The following is a 20813-nucleotide window of genomic DNA, read 5'->3' as shown; positions in this document are numbered from 1 at the left end:
ACAAGTTATTTAAGAGAGCTGTATTTTTGTGTTTTATATAAAGAAGTTTTAAAAAGATTCTACCATCCAGAAAACAAAGATGGCAAAGAGCAGTCCCTTTCAGTGCTACTGTAGGAAATGTGAACTGGTTCTATTTTCTAGTCTTTAATGTAATATCCTTGCTTTTCAAAGCAGTGAGCTTTTTCACTAACTGTTTTTGGTATGCATTTTGAACTACCAGATCTTTCAATTTTTAATGTATTTCATCTATTTGGTATGTAGAAATATGGATTCATTAGTGCATGAAATGCAGTACAAACATGAAAATGTATGAACTTTGACTTTGAAGGACTCAAGCACATATACTGTTTTGAGAAGCAATGCCAGTGGCTTTTTAGAAGAGGCTTCCTCCTCTCCTTTTGCCCAAAAAGCATGAAAGTACTATCCCTCCTTCTCTACTTACGGCAGAATCCTAACTACATTTTCTTTTTTCCTACCTAAATCTTGTAAATACAGGCTACAGTAAGCAAATGCTGGAAGAGATTGCCCCAGTTTAAACCAGAGGCTTATACCAGCTCACTGATATTGTGGTTGCCCTAAGAGGGAGCGCTTAAGCTCTGCATGATTTTTAGAGGCTCAAATCATTAAATCAAGTTTAAGTTTTATGGCTCTTGGCTGCTAGGCTCTGTAGCTTTCAGAGCAGAGATGTAATGTGCTTCTGTGTAAAGGAGTTTGTCACTGTTATTTCCAAAAGAAGGGTGGCCTGATGTGTCTGGCAAATAACGAAGTGTCCAGTGATTGGTTTAAGAACAGTAGTGTCTCAAGTAGTCTTAATCTTGTACCAGTGGTATTGCTCCACTGAATTTTCTTGAACTGTTTCTGATTCATGCAACTTAAGAGTAAGTGACTGTTAATTTTGGTTCGGGGGGGAGGGGGTCTGATGGAAACCAATTCAGGCTATAGCTTGTTTGATGTATATTTTTCATCAGGGATGATTTTTTTATTTGTTCTCATAAAAAAAACAAAGATCCTTATAAGTATATACTTGTGGTATTTATCCTTTTCAGCTTATGCATGATATTCCATAGTTTCTTTCCCAGAGTGCTTCCTAAATATATTTAATCATATTGTAATTCTTTCATCAGACTTCCAGGCCCCACCACGAGGGTGTCCGCTGCAGGCAGTGAGGCCAAAGCTCGTGGTTCTATTAATGCCAACAGTCGACGCAGCCAGAGCTTTAACAATTATGACAAATCTAAGCCTGGACTTCCCCCTACAACACCAACAAGTAGCAATGACAAAGGTAAGCACTTGAGATTTTGGCATCCTCAGATTTTTCTTAATAGTGGCTTCATTTGGGGTGAAATTGAATTTTCCAGTAAGCTCCAGGAGCTGTAAGGCTGTCCCAAGGATGTATATTGTAAACATGACATTTGCAGTCCAGAAACTAGCTGGCTTTTCTTGAGGAAGGTATAGTCCTCCTTTAATATAGCTGAAGTTGTGGCTTGCTGTCCTGAAAGTATATGTGAAAAATAGGGTCAAAGAAAACATGGTTTTTCATTTTGCTTCAAACACAGCTAAGGAGGAATGTATTAATCATAAAATAAGACATTTTAAGTAGTAGTTTGACAGGAGTGGAAAATGACCACTAAAGATTTCTTCAGTAGTTTTATATGATAAATAGTACTGTTTGCTTTGCACTCTTGTGGAAGAACTTGTAAATTATAAAAATACATTATTTAAATCTTATTTCAAGAGTTGTATAGCATGGGATTTGAAGGCAGGAACATGTTAGTAACTTTATAAATGTTGCAGTGGAACTGTGTCTAGGACAGTGCATCAGAAATGCCAAGTACTGTGTTCTCTCTGAAGTTGTGCTTTTTTGAATGACGTTTACTGACTTTGTGTCCCTCACTAAGATAGTAATCTGACAGCATTCATTAGCTTGAATTTGTAGCTCTGAGCTCTATAATGCTGCATTTACCAGTGGAGTTTGGGAGATATGGCTGGTGAGAACTGAGCAAATAACTCTAAGTCTGATACGGTTAAATGGTTGCCGTGGGCTGGCAGCTAATTCTGTATCCTTGACAAAGTCACTGTGCTTGCAGAGAGAGATCAGCATTCAATTTCAGTAAGATCTTCTTACAGTGACTTGGCAGTCACAGCCTTTAGGCTTCAGTCTCCTTCTGGCCTGTGCATAACTTCTACTAACGGTAATGAGGATTTTGCTTGATGGAAAAGTACTGGTCTGGTTCAGTTTGCCTGTGGTTCTCATGCTTGTTTCTTCTTTTCAGAACATTGTGTTTTTCCATTGTCTAGAAACTGTTCTTTATGCATGTCATTAGATTTTTGGAATGCTACCCCATCTAACCATTACAGCCCCAAATGTCATCTTGTGATGATGGGAATGTCTTCAAGGATGTCTTCAGCATCCTCCAAGGACATTCTGAATCACCCTGATCAGATGTACTTTAAGAAGCAAATAAAGTTTACAGCTGAATAACATTATTATAATATAATGTATTAGCATAATGTGCTAATAAAGTAGCAACATCCTACCTTGGTAAATCATGGAATCATAGAACAGTTTGGGCTGGAAAGGACCTTAAGATCATCTAGGTCCAAGCCCCGTGCCATGGGCAGGAACAATCCATGCTTACTATTTCAGAAGAATACACTATGCAAATAGTAATGACTTCACTGTAACATCAGCATGCAAAAGTCATCTCTAAATCTGAATTGGATCTGGCTTTCAGTTCAAAGAAAAAGCTGACAAGCTATGGCATGAGCAGTGGAACTAATGGAACCTTGTTTTCCTATGTAACGCCTTTCCAGCCTCCCTCTATCTCCTCCTTGTCAATATTCTCCTCTTTTGATCATATCCTGTAACTATGGGATTAGGAAGAAGCAATGTGGGATGTGTCTCATCCTGAAGCATATGTTGGTTGCCTAGATGACTGGTTGGATGAGACTTTGAGCAATCTGGTCTAGTGGAAGGTGTCCCTGCCCATGGCAGGGGGTTGGACCTGGATGAGCTTTAAGGTCACTTCCAACCCAAACCAGTCTGTGATTCTGTGATAGGATTCTATGATCCCAACCTGCATATAGGTGGTCTGCTCTTAGGCTGCATTGAAGAGAGAACTTGAACTGTCTTGGCTTTCTCTCAGTTTACCAAGGTTACTAAATAAGGAAAGTAAAGTGCTGGTTTCAGTCTTAAAAAGAAGAGAAGAAAGAAAAGAAGTCTTCACACACAGAGAAATAACAATAATTTGTCAATTGAGTAACTTAAATATCAGCTGTTTTTACACACTGTTCTGTGAACCCTCCTTCTTCATTGTAATCCATCTCTTCAGAAAGATAAACTGGTTGCTAAAGAAGCATGCAACATCATCTGCTTTCTATGAATATTACAAATGACTGAAAGAAACAAGGTTGGGGTTTACGTTGACAGCCTACATAAGTTGCATTTATTACTCAAACTTTTGCTCTAGTCAGAATTTCCAGTCATAAATTATAGTCTTAAAAAAATAAATAAAATGAGAGCTTATGTAAGTGGAACATGAACTTTACTTAATCATGACACGAAGTTGGTCGGCATCCATGAAAAACAAAAGCAGTTGGTCTGACAAATTTTTGGCTTACTTTAAATTAATTGTAACATTGCCAGCCAAAGTTGATTGTCAGAGTGTTAGGACAATTCAAGTTTTCTGACCCATATCCTGTATTTTGCCTGAGGAAATGAGACTCCCATGACCATGTTGTGTGCCAGTCTTGGTAAATTTTCATTTCTTGAATCAGTGTCAGCTCTATTGCGTGTTTTTGGAGAAGGAAATGGGAGAAAGGGAAATTTGCCTGCTTTGGCAGAGTGTTTTGGCACAAGCGGTCACTTTGTGATAGCGGGTAGCCTTGGGTGCATTGTGTTTGAATCGTTTCTTTGCAAAGTACGTTGTGATTTTTATCTGTTATTAATCTGTGGCCTTTCCCTCCAAATGTGCGTAGTCTTGTTAGTCAATCGTCTGTGTCTTGTGGCAATAAAAGTGCATTAATTGAAACAGAATACATCAGAAATGAGAAGGACAGTCAGTGGAGCATAGAGGAATAGCTACTGGAAAATAAATACCCTACATTTTTTTAAAGATTCCATTAAGTAATTATGAGACCACTGCTTTTCCAGAAATCTTAGGGAAAGGATTTATGTAACATTGAAAGGAATTACACTATTGCATAAAAACAAGAGATTCTTGGATGCATGCACATTTGTTTTGAGATTTATACCTACTAGTAACAAAGGAGCATGTGAGAAGCTACAAGTCTCACTTCCCCACTTCATACTTACTTTATAGCTTTACACTGTGTCTTCAGTATTTTATTTTACCTTCTGAATGTTTACATGCTTTTTGACACCAGTTTCAACATGTGGAGAAGAGATGGGCCTTCTCTAGTAAGGAGGACTTAGAACCTAGTTCAGTCCTATGGACATCTTCTTTAAGGTTGGGGAGTGATAGATTTAACTTGCTTTTTGGAGTTATCCCCACGCTCCATATGTGATATTCCCCTCAAACTTACAGGAATTTCAGTGCCCTCATTCCTTATGTCGTAAAATAGTAACATGCTGTGGTACCCTTTAGATTAGATATAAGAAAGAAATTCTTCCCTGTGAGGGTGATGAGGCAGTGGCACAGGTTGCCCGGAGAAGCTGTCCCATCCCTGGCAATGTTCAAGGCCAGGCTGGACGGGGCTTGGAGCAGCCTGGTCTAGTGGAAGGTGACCATTTATAATTGCAGTAACATTTTAGGCAGGGTATTTGAATGTGTGTAATTGCTGTTAGAGGCTTCTTTTCCCTAAAGAAAAATGCAATTTTTAAGTCTAATTGCAGTTTTGGATTGCGGGGAAATAATAAGCCAGTCAGGCTTGTGATTTTTGATGTCACTGTAGTCTCTTCATACAGCAGGGTAAATATGTAGCCTTGTAACTCATTTCTGAATTGTCACAAGTTCTATAGTCCATGTGTATGTAAGTATACCTTTGGTCTACTTTCATGTTCTTTGATGTCCTTTAACTGTACCAACTACTAGGAAGAAAATAAACTATTCCAGCCAAAAGCAGGACCACAAGCGTACTATATCATGAAAAGCATTAGCCACCTCCCAAGGTCACTGCTGAACTCGCGATTATGAGTTCAAATTATCATGTATCATGTATGAATGTGTAAAATGAACTTTGTGTTTCTATCCCTGTATGTAAATGACGTGTTACTGGTTTTATTGAGGCTTTACATTGCCATGTCTAATATAATCACCAAATAAAAAACAGCCAAATTTTATTTGACAGTGCAATTCAGCGTAAAGAAATTAATTTTTTTTGTCCATGGCAGGGAGTAGAATTGTGTCTGAGGTAGTATCAGGAATGAAACTGAAGTATTGAAGCATACAACTTCAATAAGGGCTCTCATAGAATCGATCTTCCTGTGAACATATTTCAGTGTTGTGCTTAGCTGTACACAATGCAGAGTCTTTTGAGAAATGCTTTCTGAAAGCAGCCTGCAGTCCTGCAGAATGGAGGGGATTTTTTACTAGCTCTGAACACCCTCATATATCCACTGTCTGCACTGACTTTCAGGCCTTCCGTTTTCATACTGAAATCTCAAAAGTCTGTTAAGATTGTATGGGAATATTGTTATTACTTTCTGATTTCAATCCACAGTCTATAAAATCCCTGAACTTCCAAAGCTGTAGGAAACATTACTAATATGCCATCTCCAGTGTGTTTATGAAGTGATACGGTAATGTGACTGTCTCACACACTTCCTTTTTAGTTTTTCCTTCTACTTTATTCCTACTATTTTATTTAAAATAATCCTACAGAGGGCAGTAGAAGTCTGTGGGAAAAATTAAACTTTTCCTTTGGATTGAATGTTAGCTAAAATATCAGTAGGAAAAAAGCACTAGCAGGCTTTGACCATTTCCACGTGAGATCCAAGGAAATGTTTAGTATGCAACTTCACGGAGAAGGCAGTGCTAGTGATGACAGGTTTCTCTTAAATAGGTAGTATTAGAAAAACTAAATAAGCATACAGATTCGTGCACTCACATGACTGTTTAATAGCAGAGTTCTTGCAAACTGACATGACGTAAGTCTCATGAGGGTTCTGAAACCAGAGCCTGCTGACTCAGCTGTAATCTTAGCTCTGCATATCTTGATTTTTCAGGTATAGATATAGTATACCAGCAGGAGAGTAAGAAAAATATGGTCTCCTCTGCTTGATGCTTCTCTTCTTTTATTTCTTCCAAATCTGGGGCAACCTCTTTTAACTTTGGAACACAGTGTATGTTTACTGACTTAGTATGTAACGGGTAGTTACTATACTCACAAGGGCTCATGGTGACAGGACAAGAGGCACACATTCCATAGACCTATTTACGCTACTGACACTGCTAAAATACTTCCAGTACAGATGGTGGCACAGAGACACAGGTAAGTACAGGATCCTTCCCGTACTTCTTTGTGATCTACAGATCCCAGAGAGACAGGGTCTTACTGCAGTGACAACTTTGCATGGATCAGATCTGTGTGGAGCCAGCAGTAAGGGGCTAATATTACTGTTAGGACTGCCTCCCAAGTGAATAAAAGCTTAGCAAGTATACATAACCTCCACTCCACTGAGCAAATCAGTCTTACTGGGCTGTGATTACATATGACAAATGTGTGCACTTTCTATGTGGACAGTTATATTTACCAGTGCAGTTCAAGAGGGCACAGCATATCTTGTCATAGCTTTAGTATGAGTGACTCTTCAAAGTTAAATCTAGGTAGCTGCAATGGGATTCCCAATGTACTAGAATCCATGTGGTATTGATTCCTGAAGGTGCACTGCTCAGAAGCCCACTGGGGTATTCTGTAGGGTAGATTCTGTGGCAGATTTGGATTATGTTAAACCCTCAGATTCAATTTAAAAATACTACTTTAGAAATAGGGAGAAAAAGCCTTGCTTACAAGAAGCAAGGTGAGAAATGTGTATGATGAGGTCAGAATTCTTGTAATATCTTGAAGTTATTCGAATGGGCTTTGAAAAAGGAGGAATTCTGATAAAGCATAGACAAGAGCCCTAAGGTGTGGAAGACCTCCTTTGTAGTTAGGCATTTAAAAGGTTAATTTATATTCTTTGTCTAAAAGAAAAATTACTTATTTGGTATCTACAGAATACCTATAGGTAGTGACTTTTCTAGCAATACGGATTCTTTATTACCTCACTTGATAACATACGAGTATTGAGTTTGTTTGGAATTTGAAATTAGCCCCATTCAGACCACAAACTGGATAGAAATTTTAAGAATGAGGCTCATTACCCATTGAAAGAGATTAAATCTGACATAATGAGTCATAATTTAATATTTGCCCTGGGCTGATGTTCAGATGAGGGTTACAGTTTTGGCTCAGAAATTGCTGAGTGAAACTCTTTGAACCATATTTGTTATCTTCAAGATCAACTCAGATGATCCTAGCAGTTTTCTTGAATGAAAAATCTTTCATTTAAACGCATGCAGAAATGCAGAGCAAAGCCCTCTTCTGTAGCTGCACATAAAATCAGATGAAATATTTCATGTTCTGAATGACTTGGTTTGGCTCCTGTACTGTTTGGATGGTAAAATGATGTTGCACAAGCTTCCTCACTGGAACCCTTATGTTCTGTTTAACCTCATGCAGTTTTTCCATTCCAAATAAATTAGTAATAGTCAACAGAGACAAAACCCAGGCTTTTGCCTTTGTGCCAAATAATAGCGTAAGAACTTTTTTTAAAAGAATTGGTGAAAAAGAGCACTGAGGCTTATAAAGCATGATAGAAATTCCTGCTAGAGGTGAGCATTTTAATTCTTTTACCCATTTATAGTAGCATCCAGCATAGAAGCCTGGATGCGAAAGCAAAAGATGTTCTCTGGCTGCGGTAGTGATCATGAGAGCTGCGGCAGGGGAGCTGAGAAATTGGGTTAAATTCCTGTGGCATTGATGCAGCTTGGTTTAGGGCTGGCGAAAGGTTTAAATGAACAGATTTTATTGTAACAATTCATAGCAGCTTAATTTGTATCTACAGCCCATAACCACCTTGTAACATTTTCATTCCACTGTGGGAGACAATAATAAAACTCCAGTGTTGGCAAATCAATCTCTTTGTGCCTAAACCAGCAGTTGTCCTATGTGGTTTTGTCCATTTTAGTAATCAGGCTAGGGGAGTTATTAGGCAGGATTGCTTGGCTGAAGAAGGAGTTAAAGCAGGACCTCTGTGTAGATTTGGCCTTGCAGGTGGCTTTCCTTTGGCCTTGCAGGTTTCCTACAGTCTGTGCTGGTCAACTTCTTGAGGTTTAAGCATTGAGAAAAGTTCTTTCATTGGCATTGTACTGAGTAACTCCAGATTTCAAGGTTCATTACTGTCTGTGGTCAGTTCCTCTCATGTTCAAAACTATCTTGAAGTAACCAAGGGATGCTTTTTGGAGAGCCCAGTGGGGACTCTTTCATTAAACCAATCTGAAAACCACTTTCAATGTACTCTTGATTTGTTTAGGAAATCATTGTAGTGTTGGCAACTAATAGAAGCTACCAGCAATGTAACAACATAGAATCATAGATTCAACCAGGTTGGAAAAGACCTTTGAGATCACCAAGTCCAACCGTTCCCCAGCACTGCCAAGGCCACCACTAAACCATGGCGCTGAGGACCTCGTCTACATGGTTTGTGAACACTTCCAGTGACAATGATTCCACCACCACCCTGGGCAGCCTGTTCCAATGCCTGACACACTTTGGGAAAGAAATTGCTCCTAATATCCAGTCTAAACCACCCCTGGTGCAGCTTGAGGACATTTCCTATTGTCCTATCATTTGTTACTTGGGAGCAGAGAGCAGCCACCTTCTGGCTTCATCCTGCCCTGAGGTTGTTGTAGAGAGTGATAAGGTCCCCCTGAGCCTTCTCTTCTCAAGACTAAATAATATTATAACAGTTACTATAATATGTATTATATATGTATGTATGTATATATATATGTAACAGTTGTTATAACAAGTCTGAGCAATTTGAGTGACATCTTTTACTGATCAAAGACTGAATAGTCCTGAAGTGCTGAGGTGATATCGTCTAGAAAAGAAAATTCACACAAATCCAGAAAGTTAATTACAGTGCTCCTCATTGAGTAGGTCACTGCAACATCTGGTGGCATGCAGACCTGTTGCTAGATAAGTCAGAAATGTGAAATATTAAGCCTGGTGTCTTGACCAATGACCCTCCAACTGAGGACCGATATACTAAAGTTTATATAAATTTGATAAATGGGTAATGAGTTCAAACTTAAACAGGTGAGGTTCAAGTTAGATAAAAGGAAGAAGTTCTCTGTGAGGGTGCTGAGGCGCTGGCACAGGTTGCCCAGAGAAGCTGTGACTGCCCCATCCCTGGCAGTGTTCAAGGCCAGGTTGGACAGGGCTTGGAGCAACCTGGTCTAGTGGAAAGTGTCCCTCCTGTGGCAGGGGCTTGGACCTGGATGAGCTTTAAGGTCCCTTCCAACCCAAACCACTCTGTGATTCTATGATTCTGTATTGAAAAGGCATTGACCCTTTTGGTGTATACTTCCAGGTCATCATTGAAATTGGTTTTAAATGTGCCCAAGGATTAGTGCTGAGGCCAGCTCTGCCGGGCTGCTGAGGGAGGATGGGGGACAGGTGGATTGAGGAAGGCTTTTGAAATCAGGAACAGTAGAAAGGCTTAACATTTCATTAGAGAAAAGGAAAAATAAGCAGAGTTCCTGGGATGGAAAGATGCCTCTCCTTGTCAGTGAACAGTGTATGAGTGTCAAAAAGCTGGGAAATGATATAGAATAAAACAGCTGGCTCATTGGCAGATAACAGTAAGTTAAGAATTTGGTTTTTTTTAATTATTATTTTTTAATTTATTTTGGCAGTTATAACTTTCTTTATGACTGAAAACGGTGTCTATGTAGATTTAGGAAAAAAATCATTTGTTCCCTTGCTTGACTTCCAGAGTAGTTGCTTTCACTCCTGTTGTGTATTGTCCTGGTTTAAGGACAGGACATACATCTGCCATGTTATTAGTTTTCTTTTTAGGTTTCCCGTTCTTTAGAAAATTGAGTTATTCTTACGAAGTGTGAATTTTATCAATGGTGCAAAGGTGACTAAGATTAAAAGGACTGCAAAAGTGGAAAAGATTTTATAAAGAGGTGTAAGTCTGTGAAGTTTGAAACCAGTTTACCCATACTTTCAGATTTTCACTGGGGAATATATGTGATTGACTAAACACAGCAAGAGTACAAGAATTTCATAAATTTAAGTCATTCCGCCCTTTAAAAATGTGCAAGTGTTTGGTGTAGGTCAGGTCTGAAGCAAATAGCATATTCTGCTTAGCGTTTAGAATGCTGCCTCTCTGCTGGCAGTCAAGAAATACTGTTCATACTGCCTGAGGGGCTTTGCTGTAAATCACTCTGATGATAACATAAATTTACTTAATTTGTTGCAACAAATCTGTAGCCAGAGTAATTGGTATTTTCTGTCATTCTTTGTGCACTGCCAAAAAGCAGATGCTGGTATAACCTTACCCAATTTTTCAACTGTATCATGCATTGAAGGTATTTACCACATGTTCAGTATTATTTTGCCTTTGATATTGTAAAGTGATCCTGAACTGATTGTGGCAAGACAAAAAAATAAGAAAGAAAAAGGAAGGAGTTTGAGATAATCTGAAAGATACCCCGGGAAAGCTCATGGGTTTTTTTTGTATTTTCTTCCTGGGTGAATCTTGAAAGGTTTCGTTTTGTCCCTTTTTAATATTCTTACATAAACTTGAGTCATAACTTTGCAGCGTAGCTATACCTTCTGGGTTTAAGTCTGTTTAAATAACTGTGTTTAAAATTATGATAAGTTTGCAGCATACGCTATATATTTATAGAATTGCATCTGTAAATAATCAGGGGAGCCTGTGCTCCAGCTCTGGAGGAAAATCAACTTTACCTGTACCTGAGAGGTGTTTGCTAGCCTGTTCTGAAATGTCTCATGGCAGAGACTTGACAGTCTCCTTAAGTGTATCCCTTGCATTTTCCATTTGATCTTAATAGAACACCAGGGTTCTGCTTTGCTAAAATTTTAGCACATTGTTGCTATTCCTTCATCTCTGTCCTGTTTTATAAGTCTTCATGGGTCTGAAGGCTTACAGTGTCTCCCCTCCACCTTCTCTCTTCTAGACTAAACAGTCTCCACTATTTCAACCTTCTTCTCGTAGGTTCCTTGTGATGAATCTCCTGTATGTCTTGATGATCTCTACTGGCCTCTTTCCAGTCTGTCAGTCACTTTTAGATGGGTTCTTGAACTGGACAGAGTGCTCTACCCAATGCCTTACTCTGGTGTTGAGTTGGATGGAATAATTACATTCTCTGACTTACAGTCTATGATTCTCTATCTGATACTCATAATGCATTCCTGAATGACATTTGTTTTTCCTTAGTGTCACATTATAGAGGTGTGCAGCTCTGGGATAGGGTAGTTCCTATTTCTTTTCTGCAGTACAGTTGCCTAGCTGATGGTTTGACTTTTTCTATTTAGGCATTCCATTTCTTCTTTCTAAACACAGAACTTCTCAGTCTGCTTCCATGAATGTAATCATACTGGCTTAGTCTGTTTCTCCAATTTATGAGATGTTTTAATGCCTCTGTATTTCCCAAACGTAAGTTACTGGCTTAGGTCAGAAAGTGACCCTCACGAGAGTCATTAGTGCCAAACAAAATACTCATCTTTGGGCAATTGAGATACATATATGTGTGTATCTCCTGGGATAATACTTGCACCCTTTCACTTTTCTAATCAAATATTTTTTTTTCACAATTGGCTCATCTTAGTGAATATTTAGTGACATATTTGTGTTGGATGTGTGCCCATAAAACAGCTTAAAGACTGCTAGAATATAACAGGCAGTATGGCACATTTATAGGACAAGATATGAGTGTACAGTATTCGTGCTTAATTTTACAACTGTTCAACTGGCTGAATTTGGCATCCAGAAATATGTCCTCTTTTGACTAAACAATTGCTGGCTGAAGGCTTAATCGTGGCTGAAGTGGGGCTTTACAAGACCATAGAACTTTGCCATAGTTGGTATAAGCTTTAAGAATACCTAAAATGAGGCAAAAAAAAGTGTTTAAATAAAGTTTAAAAAATCAAAACAAAACCCATCAAGCCCCACAAACTGAAAAAAACCCAACCAGTAGCCAGTGACATGTTTGTAACTGTACAGTTCATGAGGATAAAAATTTGAGCTTTGAAGTAAAATGTAACGTTGAGAAGCAGCTTCTTGCCCAGCGTACATCTGCATAATGGCATCGGAGACAGTGGAACTACGTTAATTTAGACCAGCTGAAGAGCTGGCCCAGCATTTCATGGCCTTTACAGTTCCTAGATGTTTCCTCTTAAAATAACTATTTACAAGTTCTTCTAAATTTATTGCTGGGTGAATTGTGCCAGAAGAACAGCCATGGAAAAGAAAATTCACAGTTAAATCATAGGAAAGCAAATAGCAGTGGTGCTGTGTCCCAGGCTTCTGGAAGCGCCAGCATGTTTCTACCACATCTGTAGAAGCCTCCTCTCCTTATATAGCAGCATTGTCCAGCCTCTCTGGTCTCTTAGAGTTATAAAATGGTTTGGGTTGGAAGAGACCTTAAAACTCATCTAATCTCAACCTCCCACCCTCCACTAGATGAGGTTGCTCAAAGTCCCATCCAGTCCCTGCATTTGTGGCTTCTCTCCTGAGACTTTCGCCTGTTCCTCATCCATAACCAGATATACCTAAAGACTGGATGACTGGTGCCAGAGGATGGCCACCACCTCTGAAGTGGCTTATGAACACAAAGGCATGGCCCAACCCCTTGTTACTGTCATGAATAGTAGATTCTCACCTGCATGTTGGCCTTGTTTGAAAGATCTGTTACTACAGACTGTGGCTTCATTGACCAGAGAAAAGAAATGAAGAAGACCCTAGTATGAATAGAAGTATGTGTCTGTCAGCTGGTTTTGACATAAAAATGTAGTAGATTTCTGCCTATTTATTTATGTTCACAAATAAGTGATGGTAATGTATTGGTAATTTTGTACAGTTTGGCTTGACCCCTCTGTTTAAACACAGAATATCCATGTTTGAGTGTGCACTGGCACTCACCACTTTACTGTGTACAGCTGGGCAGTTGTGTCACTTCTCATGGAGCAGAGAAAGACATTTCCGAGTTAAAACGTAGTTTAGCTTTGTCATATTGACTGCTCAGTGGGTGTTTTCTTGGGTAGTTTCTCCTGTCCCTTCTCTGTTAAAAATCTGCCTGCATTTCTGCCTCTATGGTAATTCCAAGCCCTCAGTGGAGCCAATACTAGTAGTCAAAATAGGCCAATGGACAGAATTTACTAAGTACAAGTCTCATATAATGTGTATATGACCTGTTTCATTTTAACCTACCCATAGGAGAGATGTGTCAGATCAAGGCTGCTAAGTGTACATATTGCCCACTTCAGCTATGTAGAAAGTCTAATGAAAGGCTCTGTAACAGCTCCCTGCCTGGAATTCATTAATGCTTTTGAATAACTCTGTTATGAGAAATCCTGGGGGATCTGATTGTAAAAACAATGAGAAGAAAACAGTAATGAAAAAGACTGGTATTTGTCTAGTATTTAAATGGAGAGTGCAACTTGCTTTGAACAGCACAGTAAACTTTGTTTCATTATGGTCATCTTACTGCCATGTGGTAGATAGAGGTACCTCCAACCTCTTTCTCAGGCAATCATGTGGACAGCATTTTGAATTTTACAGCAACTAAGCAAAAACAACAAGGAATTCAAGTGTCTTAGTCGGTTATGTCAAGACAACGAGAAATGGATTGCCTGTGCTCCAGTTTTCTTTCCCTTCACCTCAGCAAAAACACTGAGCCTTGGCAATGTAAAACCAAGCAACAGCACAACTGTTGTTTCATATGCTTGGAGATCCGTGTGAACTTTAGGTGACTTTACAGAGATGTAGTTGAGTTCCTGCCACATCCATGGGCTTTGGTGTGGGTTTTCAGAGGGACAAACCATTTCTGTGAATACATGGAACTTCTGTTGAAGCTACAGGCTTTACAGCGCTGGGATTGAAGAAATAGATACAATGGAAGGAAAGAAAAATACCAAGGAATAAAGGTAATTTTTGTCCTGTGTTACTATAAATTAAATCACCCCTAAAGGGAAAGGCAGTGGACAGAAGTCAAAGGAACCAACTCTGCTCAGCAAAGCAAAATGTTTCCTATCTGGGCTTTTCTCAGGTTATGCAGAATTTCCCTATCTGTCAGTCTCTGCTTAAAAAAAGTTTTATTGCTTTTTGTCATGGGCGGGAGTAGAAGAGACAACACAAAGCTTCAGTCCTCGTGCGGGTGGAGGCCATGCCTCTTGCCCACCCTGACCCATAGCCAGTCCCTTCCGCTTGCCTGTATTTCTCCTGGGTCAGCAGCTTTACAATTGAAACAGAAATGTCCAAAGAGTTGTGCTTATTTTGAGGAAGGGCTGCATGCCAGGTTGCTCTTGTTGGGAATGTTCTGCTCTACCTGCTTCTGATTTGGATTATGGAAAGATTGTGATCTTTATAGTTGGCTCCTGGCAGAAATGCAGTTATTTTTATACTTCAGGGGTTTGCTGAGCATGACAGATCATTACTGAAGAGGAGAATAACTCAGCTAAAAAGCTTTTCTCCATAGGACTCATTATTTGTAGTGTTTCAAAGGAGCCTTCTGGTGGGTGGATGGGAAGGGTCAACACTCACCACTTATTCATCTAGATGGAAGATGCTGAAACTGCCACAGTGGTTTCTGCAATTCTGAAACTGTTATGTCGTGGAGGAGATCTGCTTTTGGTTCCTAAATTAGAGTTTGGTGGTGGATTTGCTTTTAACACTGTTATCTCATCTATGGATTGGATTAAAAGATACTTCTCTTCATGAGAACTCTTTATTTTTCCCATAAAATAAATAAATAAAAAATGCCAGCTTGTTCATTTTGAAATGAATAAAAATGCTGTTAAGTTCTTGACCCTCTTAAGAAGGAGTAACTATGAGAACGTCCTTTCTTTGCATTGCCTTTCCTGCTTACAATGGTTGGGTTTCAAAATTTTCAGTTACAGCAAATCAAAGTCAACTTGCTTAGAGCAACATGACAAATGATGGGAAATTGCATACATTTTCTCTTGACCTTATAATGTAAGCTCTTGAAGAGTTCAGTGGAAGAATTAAATCATAAGCTTTCAGACTCCTTTTCTTTTTTGTTTTATTCATTATAAATGGGTAGGTTTGCAGATGCAGTGAAGACTTTGCAGGAGCAGCTGAAATCAGATTTACCCATGCTACAGTGTGCATTGGCATCGGAACTAGACCACCAACATCTTTTTTAACAGGAATGCTAGGAACAAAATAGATTTTAGGCCAAGAATTGACTTTGAGAAGAGGGAAGTGATCGTTATTTATTGTAGGCTGTAGCTTGGGTTTGAAAACATTTATAGTCAGTTTTAGTTAATGCAGATTACTGAAGAAAGAAAATATCTCCCTCACAAAGGAACACATGGGAAATAATAAGCTTATTAATCGGATGCATGAAACCTGCCCTCCTTTTCATGAAAGAAGGGCCTATGCTATGCTAAATAAAACTTTCCCCTTTGCATGCTGATGTGTTGTTCGCATATTAATGTTACTGCTTCATTAGTAAACCTCGCAATTGAATCTACATTCTGGCAGCAGAACTTGCTTCATTTACCAAGTTTTGTCTGAAGACTAAAAGAGCCAGCAGCCTCGTTTGTAATAAAAGAACGGAAAATCTTACAGACCCAGGTTTTCTTAAGCTGAGGCTGTTTTTCCTGAGCATGTTTTACAGTAAACCTTTTATTTCTTGCATTAACTTTGCATGGTGCCATGTAACAAAAACCTGAGGACTTTGAATTTCCAGTTTCACTGTATTTGACCCAAGTATGAATCAAAATCCACTGTGCTTGTGTAAGAAAATATCTTCTTTCATTTTCCAAAGTGTAGATGCTTAACGTGTATTTGAGAGTTTGTAAATATTTTTCCATTCATTTTGGATGTGTAGCATCCAGCGTTTACAGAATTCGCCTCCTGGATAACACGTGGTAGAGACTCTGAAAGCTACATTAATGTTGCAACGTATTCTTTTCTTTTAATGGTATGCTTATATTGTTGTTGTCCTAATTCTGATTTCTCTGACATGTCTGTAAATAAGGAGCAACTGTAAATGGAGTTGCATTGTCCTCATCCTGTGCCACTGGCAAGGGAAGCATGGTTAAGTTCCAAACAGGGTGTACATGGGAGAGTTGGGCACAAAGCAAATGCTGTGTTTGAAAAACACAACCTGAAACAAGTGTGTTCCATGTAGTGACCAAACAGAACCAAAACCAACAAACTGAAAATGTTCAAAGAAAGAAGAAATTAAAAAGTTCTCAGTTTCTCTGGGAAATAAATTTTGAGCAATTCTTTTAGATTTGGAAAACAAACTGTTTCACTTGATCCAAGCAAAGCTTTTCCCCCAAAGGTCTGTGGACTGGAGCACTCACCAGGGCTCTTAGGATGAAGTTGATGCCCCGAATGAACCAACACCTGCCACTGACTTTCAGAAAAACATTGCAGAGCTGGTAGGAACCTTGTTTTGATGTGGGCTGCCTCTGGTTTCTGCTCCTACAGCAGATGTGCAATGTTAACGGCTAGTTCATTGTTCGAGATGGAGTCAGACATGATAGCTGTGTTACAGACCACAACCTGGTACTCTGGTAACTCTTATCTCAGGTGTGTGTCTCAGCCTGCAGGTCACAGCTCATACGAGGACTCTACATAGGCTCTGAGCTCTGGTGAATGCAGGATGGCTTGGTCCATACCAATAACACGTTGCCTGTGTTTTGTTTTTTTCCAAACTCTTGTTAAGAACTTGTCTGGGAAGAACTTGAATTTTTTTTTCCAAGACTGTTGAGTTGGCTGTATGCTCAGACTGAACGCTGCTTCATCCTGAGCTGGGTTTGTGTTGCTGCATACATTGTACTAACCAAGTGTGCAAACGGCTCTTCTATTTTATAGTTGCATCCTTTAGTACTAGTAACTTCCAGTTTGTCACCCTGCATTGTCCCAGTCCCTTTACTCCCTGCAAATCAGTTTTTCCTAGAAAGCAAAGGGTTCCCTCCCCATATTGATGAGTGCATTAGGTTTGTCTCTTGGAACCGGTTCTAAATTCATCCTAGGCATGAATGAAGCACTGGCAGCTCTGATGATTTATGGGCATGGATACACTTTGTGTCAAGATTTATTTAGCATGATTAGGCCAAAGGGCATTTGGATTAGGAACTTAGTGTCAAAAGTACCATGAGTCTCTGGTTTCTGTAGAAGTATCCCATTATTGAGATGGGCAGTTATTATTTCTTTAAAAGAAGCTATACAAATTAATTGTACATGATGCACAATTGGGATTTTTGTGACACTCTCATTACAGTGCTGGGTGTCTTCTCTGGAAGGCAGGCTGAAACAAAGGCTTGCTTGTTCTGGGTTTACAGAAGAAGCATGCTGTGGTGTTGCAATGGGAAGTAGATTTTGATGGGTAGGAGGATTTAAGGAAGTCAAAATAATAACAAAGCAGCAGCGTACAGCAAGAGGTGTGAAGGGAACAGCAATGGTGCGCAGCTGTTGAAAGCAGAGGGGTAACATTTCCAGCAGCTTCTGATGTAGTTATGACCTTCCTTCCTCTTTCCTTTCTGTGGGTAGGATGCTGGGATGGTGGGTTGCTGCTTCCCCTTGCACTGGGGGTCACTGCAACTCCTACGCTATCACTTCTTCATGCCTGTTTAACCCATCTGGTGTTGAGCAGGCTTGAACGGAGCAACCAGAGGACCAGGTGGTATTGCTGTTTGGGACATTTGGTGGCTCGGTTTTCCCTCTGGACTAGAGTAAAGCAGGAGTAATGCCTTGGAAATCAGCAGACTGGCACTAGCTTAAAAGAAGTACGATTCCTTTCTGTGTCTGTAATTCAGCTCTTGCTTCCGTCCAGCTCCGTGTGGGTAGTTTGCCATAGGAAAAGGACTAGCAAAACCAGCCTGTATAATAGCTATTGGTTAATAACAGAGTCCAGAAAAATCTTCTGACTTCAGTAATGTTTTTTAAAGTGTCATTAATTCCTGCTGCCCCGCTTTGTCTGTAATGATGTGAAATGACTGAGTTTCTTATTAAGGAGTCTCTGATACTCTTAGAAACCTGATTCTGCACTAAGTCAGGAAGATGTATGTGCTTTAAATCTTTAGTAGATCTGGTTTGGATCAGAGAAGGGAGGTTAACAGAGCCGTATCTTCACTGAGCAGCTGAAAGTGAAGTAAACCAGCCCCTGTGTGGCTGCAGCAACTTGTGATTACAGGGATGGATTCGCAGGGCTGCTCCTGCTGCCAAAAACACACGCTCCCAACCGCTGTTGATTTTTAAATTAAAAAAATGCAGCTCTATACACAGTTTACTTTATTGCTGGAGGGCAGGGTAATATAGGTAAGAGCCGTTAATCCCCAGCAGGCTGCTGGGCAGGCAAACAGACATAGATGGCAAAAGTTAATTGGAAACATGAGCAGTTTAACAGAAAACACATTTGTGATAATTGAGAGAGTGACGTCCCCAGAAAGGAAATTCTGCAAAGAGAAACTTCAGAGGAGAAGTGGCCATTGGTAGGTGAGTGTGATTTTTCAAGCTCTCTTTAAGCTCCTAACTAATTTCTTAATGAGAACCAATAACATTAAAAGGAACTAGGAACTAAATGAATAAAAGAATTGCTTTCTTGAGGGAGGGAGGGCTGTAAATGACTTCCACTAGTTTCTCTTACAGCTGGATTATGTACTAATACTTAATTTAGGTTCATTGCATAAGGACAGAATCGGTTTTCTTTCTGTACATGGAGCTTTCTTCTACCTTTTGCATATGAAGTTCTCATCCCCCCCTCCCCTATAACTGAAAGGACTTCAGTTATAATTTTTTTCCTTACTTCTGCGTTTCTTTTTATATGCCTGAGGTTTTTCTAAGAATCAAACTTGGCCAGCAAGTATGTTGCCAAAAGCAGAGGGAACCCTTACTTACAAAATAGTGCTGTGTTTTTGCTAATAAAAAAGTATTATGAACTTAATAAAGGAGAACACATTGCAGAACACGGTTTGGTGTGAATTGGAGGATATTCTTTTTATTTTTTCCTTGAAACAGCAAGTAAATGTAAATTATATACTAGGAGCTCATTGCTGTTTTGCTGGGTAGGAAAAGAAAGCTTTTACTTTAAGTGATACTGATGTTGAATATACTAATACGTGTCTATATTTTTAATGTTAATAGTGTAAAGTTCCTACTGTTTCAATACAGAAGTAATCTCAGGCTGGCTACAATATCAGGTACTACTGTTTTGTTTTTTTGGGTTGTTTTCTGTCGTTTTTCCAGAGCCTTCAGACAGTCCGGCTTCCCAGCCCACAGGAATGAATGAAAATGTCTCATCCTCAGTTCAAAGCTGCAGCAGTACTGTTAGTTGCAATAACTCAGCCATCCCTCAGCCCAGCTCTGCTATTAAACCTTGGCGCAGCAAGTCCCTCAGTGCTAAGCACACAGCTACGTCTTCCATGTTATCTGTAAAGCAGCCCACCCCGGAGCCTCCAAAGCCAACCTTGGAAATTGCCAAAACAACTCCTAACGGTCAGAAATCTATGCTTGAAAAATTAAAACTCTTCAATAGCAAAGGAGGCTCCAAAGCAGGAGGGACAACGTTTGAGTGTCCAGGGTCTCAGAACAACAGCTGTGAAAGGCTGGAGACACTTCTTAGCTTTGAAGAGAATGAAGAAATAGATGCTGCAAATCAGAATGGGAACAACCCGGGATCTGTGTCCAGCAGTCCCAAAATTGCACTCAAGGGAATTGCACAAAGGACTTTTAGCAGGGCACTAACTAATAAGAAAAACTCTCCAAAGGGTAATGAGAAGGATAAAGAGAAGCAGAAAGAGAAGGAAAAGGATAAAAGTAAAGATGTTGCAAAGAGAACATCTATCACTGAGAAGCTGGACCTGAAAGAGGAACCAAAAGAAGAACAGACAGCATTAGCGACAACAGAGATGCCAAAAAAGTCCTCCAAGATTGCAAGCTTTATCCCTAAAGGAGGAAAGCTGAATAGTGCCAAGAAGGAGGCCTCTGCCCCTTCTCACAGTGGAATACCAAAACCAGGAATGAAAACCACCACAGGGAAATCCTCAAGTGCCCCCGCTCCTACAAAGGAAAGTGAGAGAAGCCGCAGCGGGAAAGCCAGCTCGGGCCTCTCTCATCAGAAATCTCAGCTGGACAGCAGGCATTCCAGCTCCTCATCCAGCCTCGCCTCTTCCGAAGGAAAAGGCGTTGGAGGCCTCAACAGCAGCAGCCAAGCTGTGAATGGCGCTGCTGCGATGACGCACACCACAGGGAGCAATACTGTGAGTGTTCAGCTACCTCATCCCCAACAGCAATACAGCCACCCAAACACTGCTACGGTAGCTCCCTTCATGTACAGGTACGGTGAACTTCTCCAATGGCCTGTTTTGAACATGATGCTTGGATAGGGAGATTGATTTTGGACATTCTTTTCATCGGGGTGCTGAGACAGCAAGATGAGTCATAGAACCATAGAATGGTTTGGGTTGGAAAGGACCTTGAGATCATCTAGTTCCAACCCACTGCCCTGGGCAGGGATGCCTCACACTGGAACATGACACCCAATGCTCTGTCCAGTCTGGCCTTGAACACTGCCAGGGAT

At 40.0% G+C, this 20813-nt stretch overlaps 1 protein-coding gene and 1 long non-coding RNA gene across 3 annotated transcripts in view; one reads left to right on the top strand and one right to left on the bottom strand.

Annotated features, from left to right (window-relative positions):
- Window positions 1–20813, top strand: part of NAV2 (neuron navigator 2) — a 220797-nt gene that overhangs the window by 92801 nt on the left and 107183 nt on the right. For both annotated transcript variants that reach the window (XM_062607289.1, XM_062607288.1), the window contains 2 exons: window positions 1125–1282; window positions 19481–20570. In XM_062607289.1, the coding sequence (XP_062463273.1) occupies window positions 1125–1282; window positions 19481–20570 (1248 nt within the window). The remainder of the gene's footprint in view (window positions 1–1124; window positions 1283–19480; window positions 20571–20813) is intronic.
- Window positions 8598–20813, bottom strand: part of LOC134157867 (uncharacterized) — a 281636-nt gene continuing 269420 nt past the window's right edge. The window contains exon 3 of the long non-coding RNA XR_009962498.1: window positions 8598–8696. This is a non-coding gene — a long non-coding RNA (uncharacterized LOC134157867). The remainder of the gene's footprint in view (window positions 8697–20813) is intronic.

This window comes from Pezoporus occidentalis, unplaced genomic scaffold (assembly GCF_034315485.1).
Source record: "Pezoporus occidentalis ecotype Australia unplaced genomic scaffold, CSIRO_AGI_Poc_V1 ctg121, whole genome shotgun sequence".
Taxonomy (NCBI): Eukaryota; Metazoa; Chordata; class Aves; order Psittaciformes; family Psittacidae; genus Pezoporus; species Pezoporus occidentalis.
The sequence above is the reverse complement of the archived record's forward strand: the minus strand, read 5'-3'. Positions and strand labels throughout refer to the sequence as shown.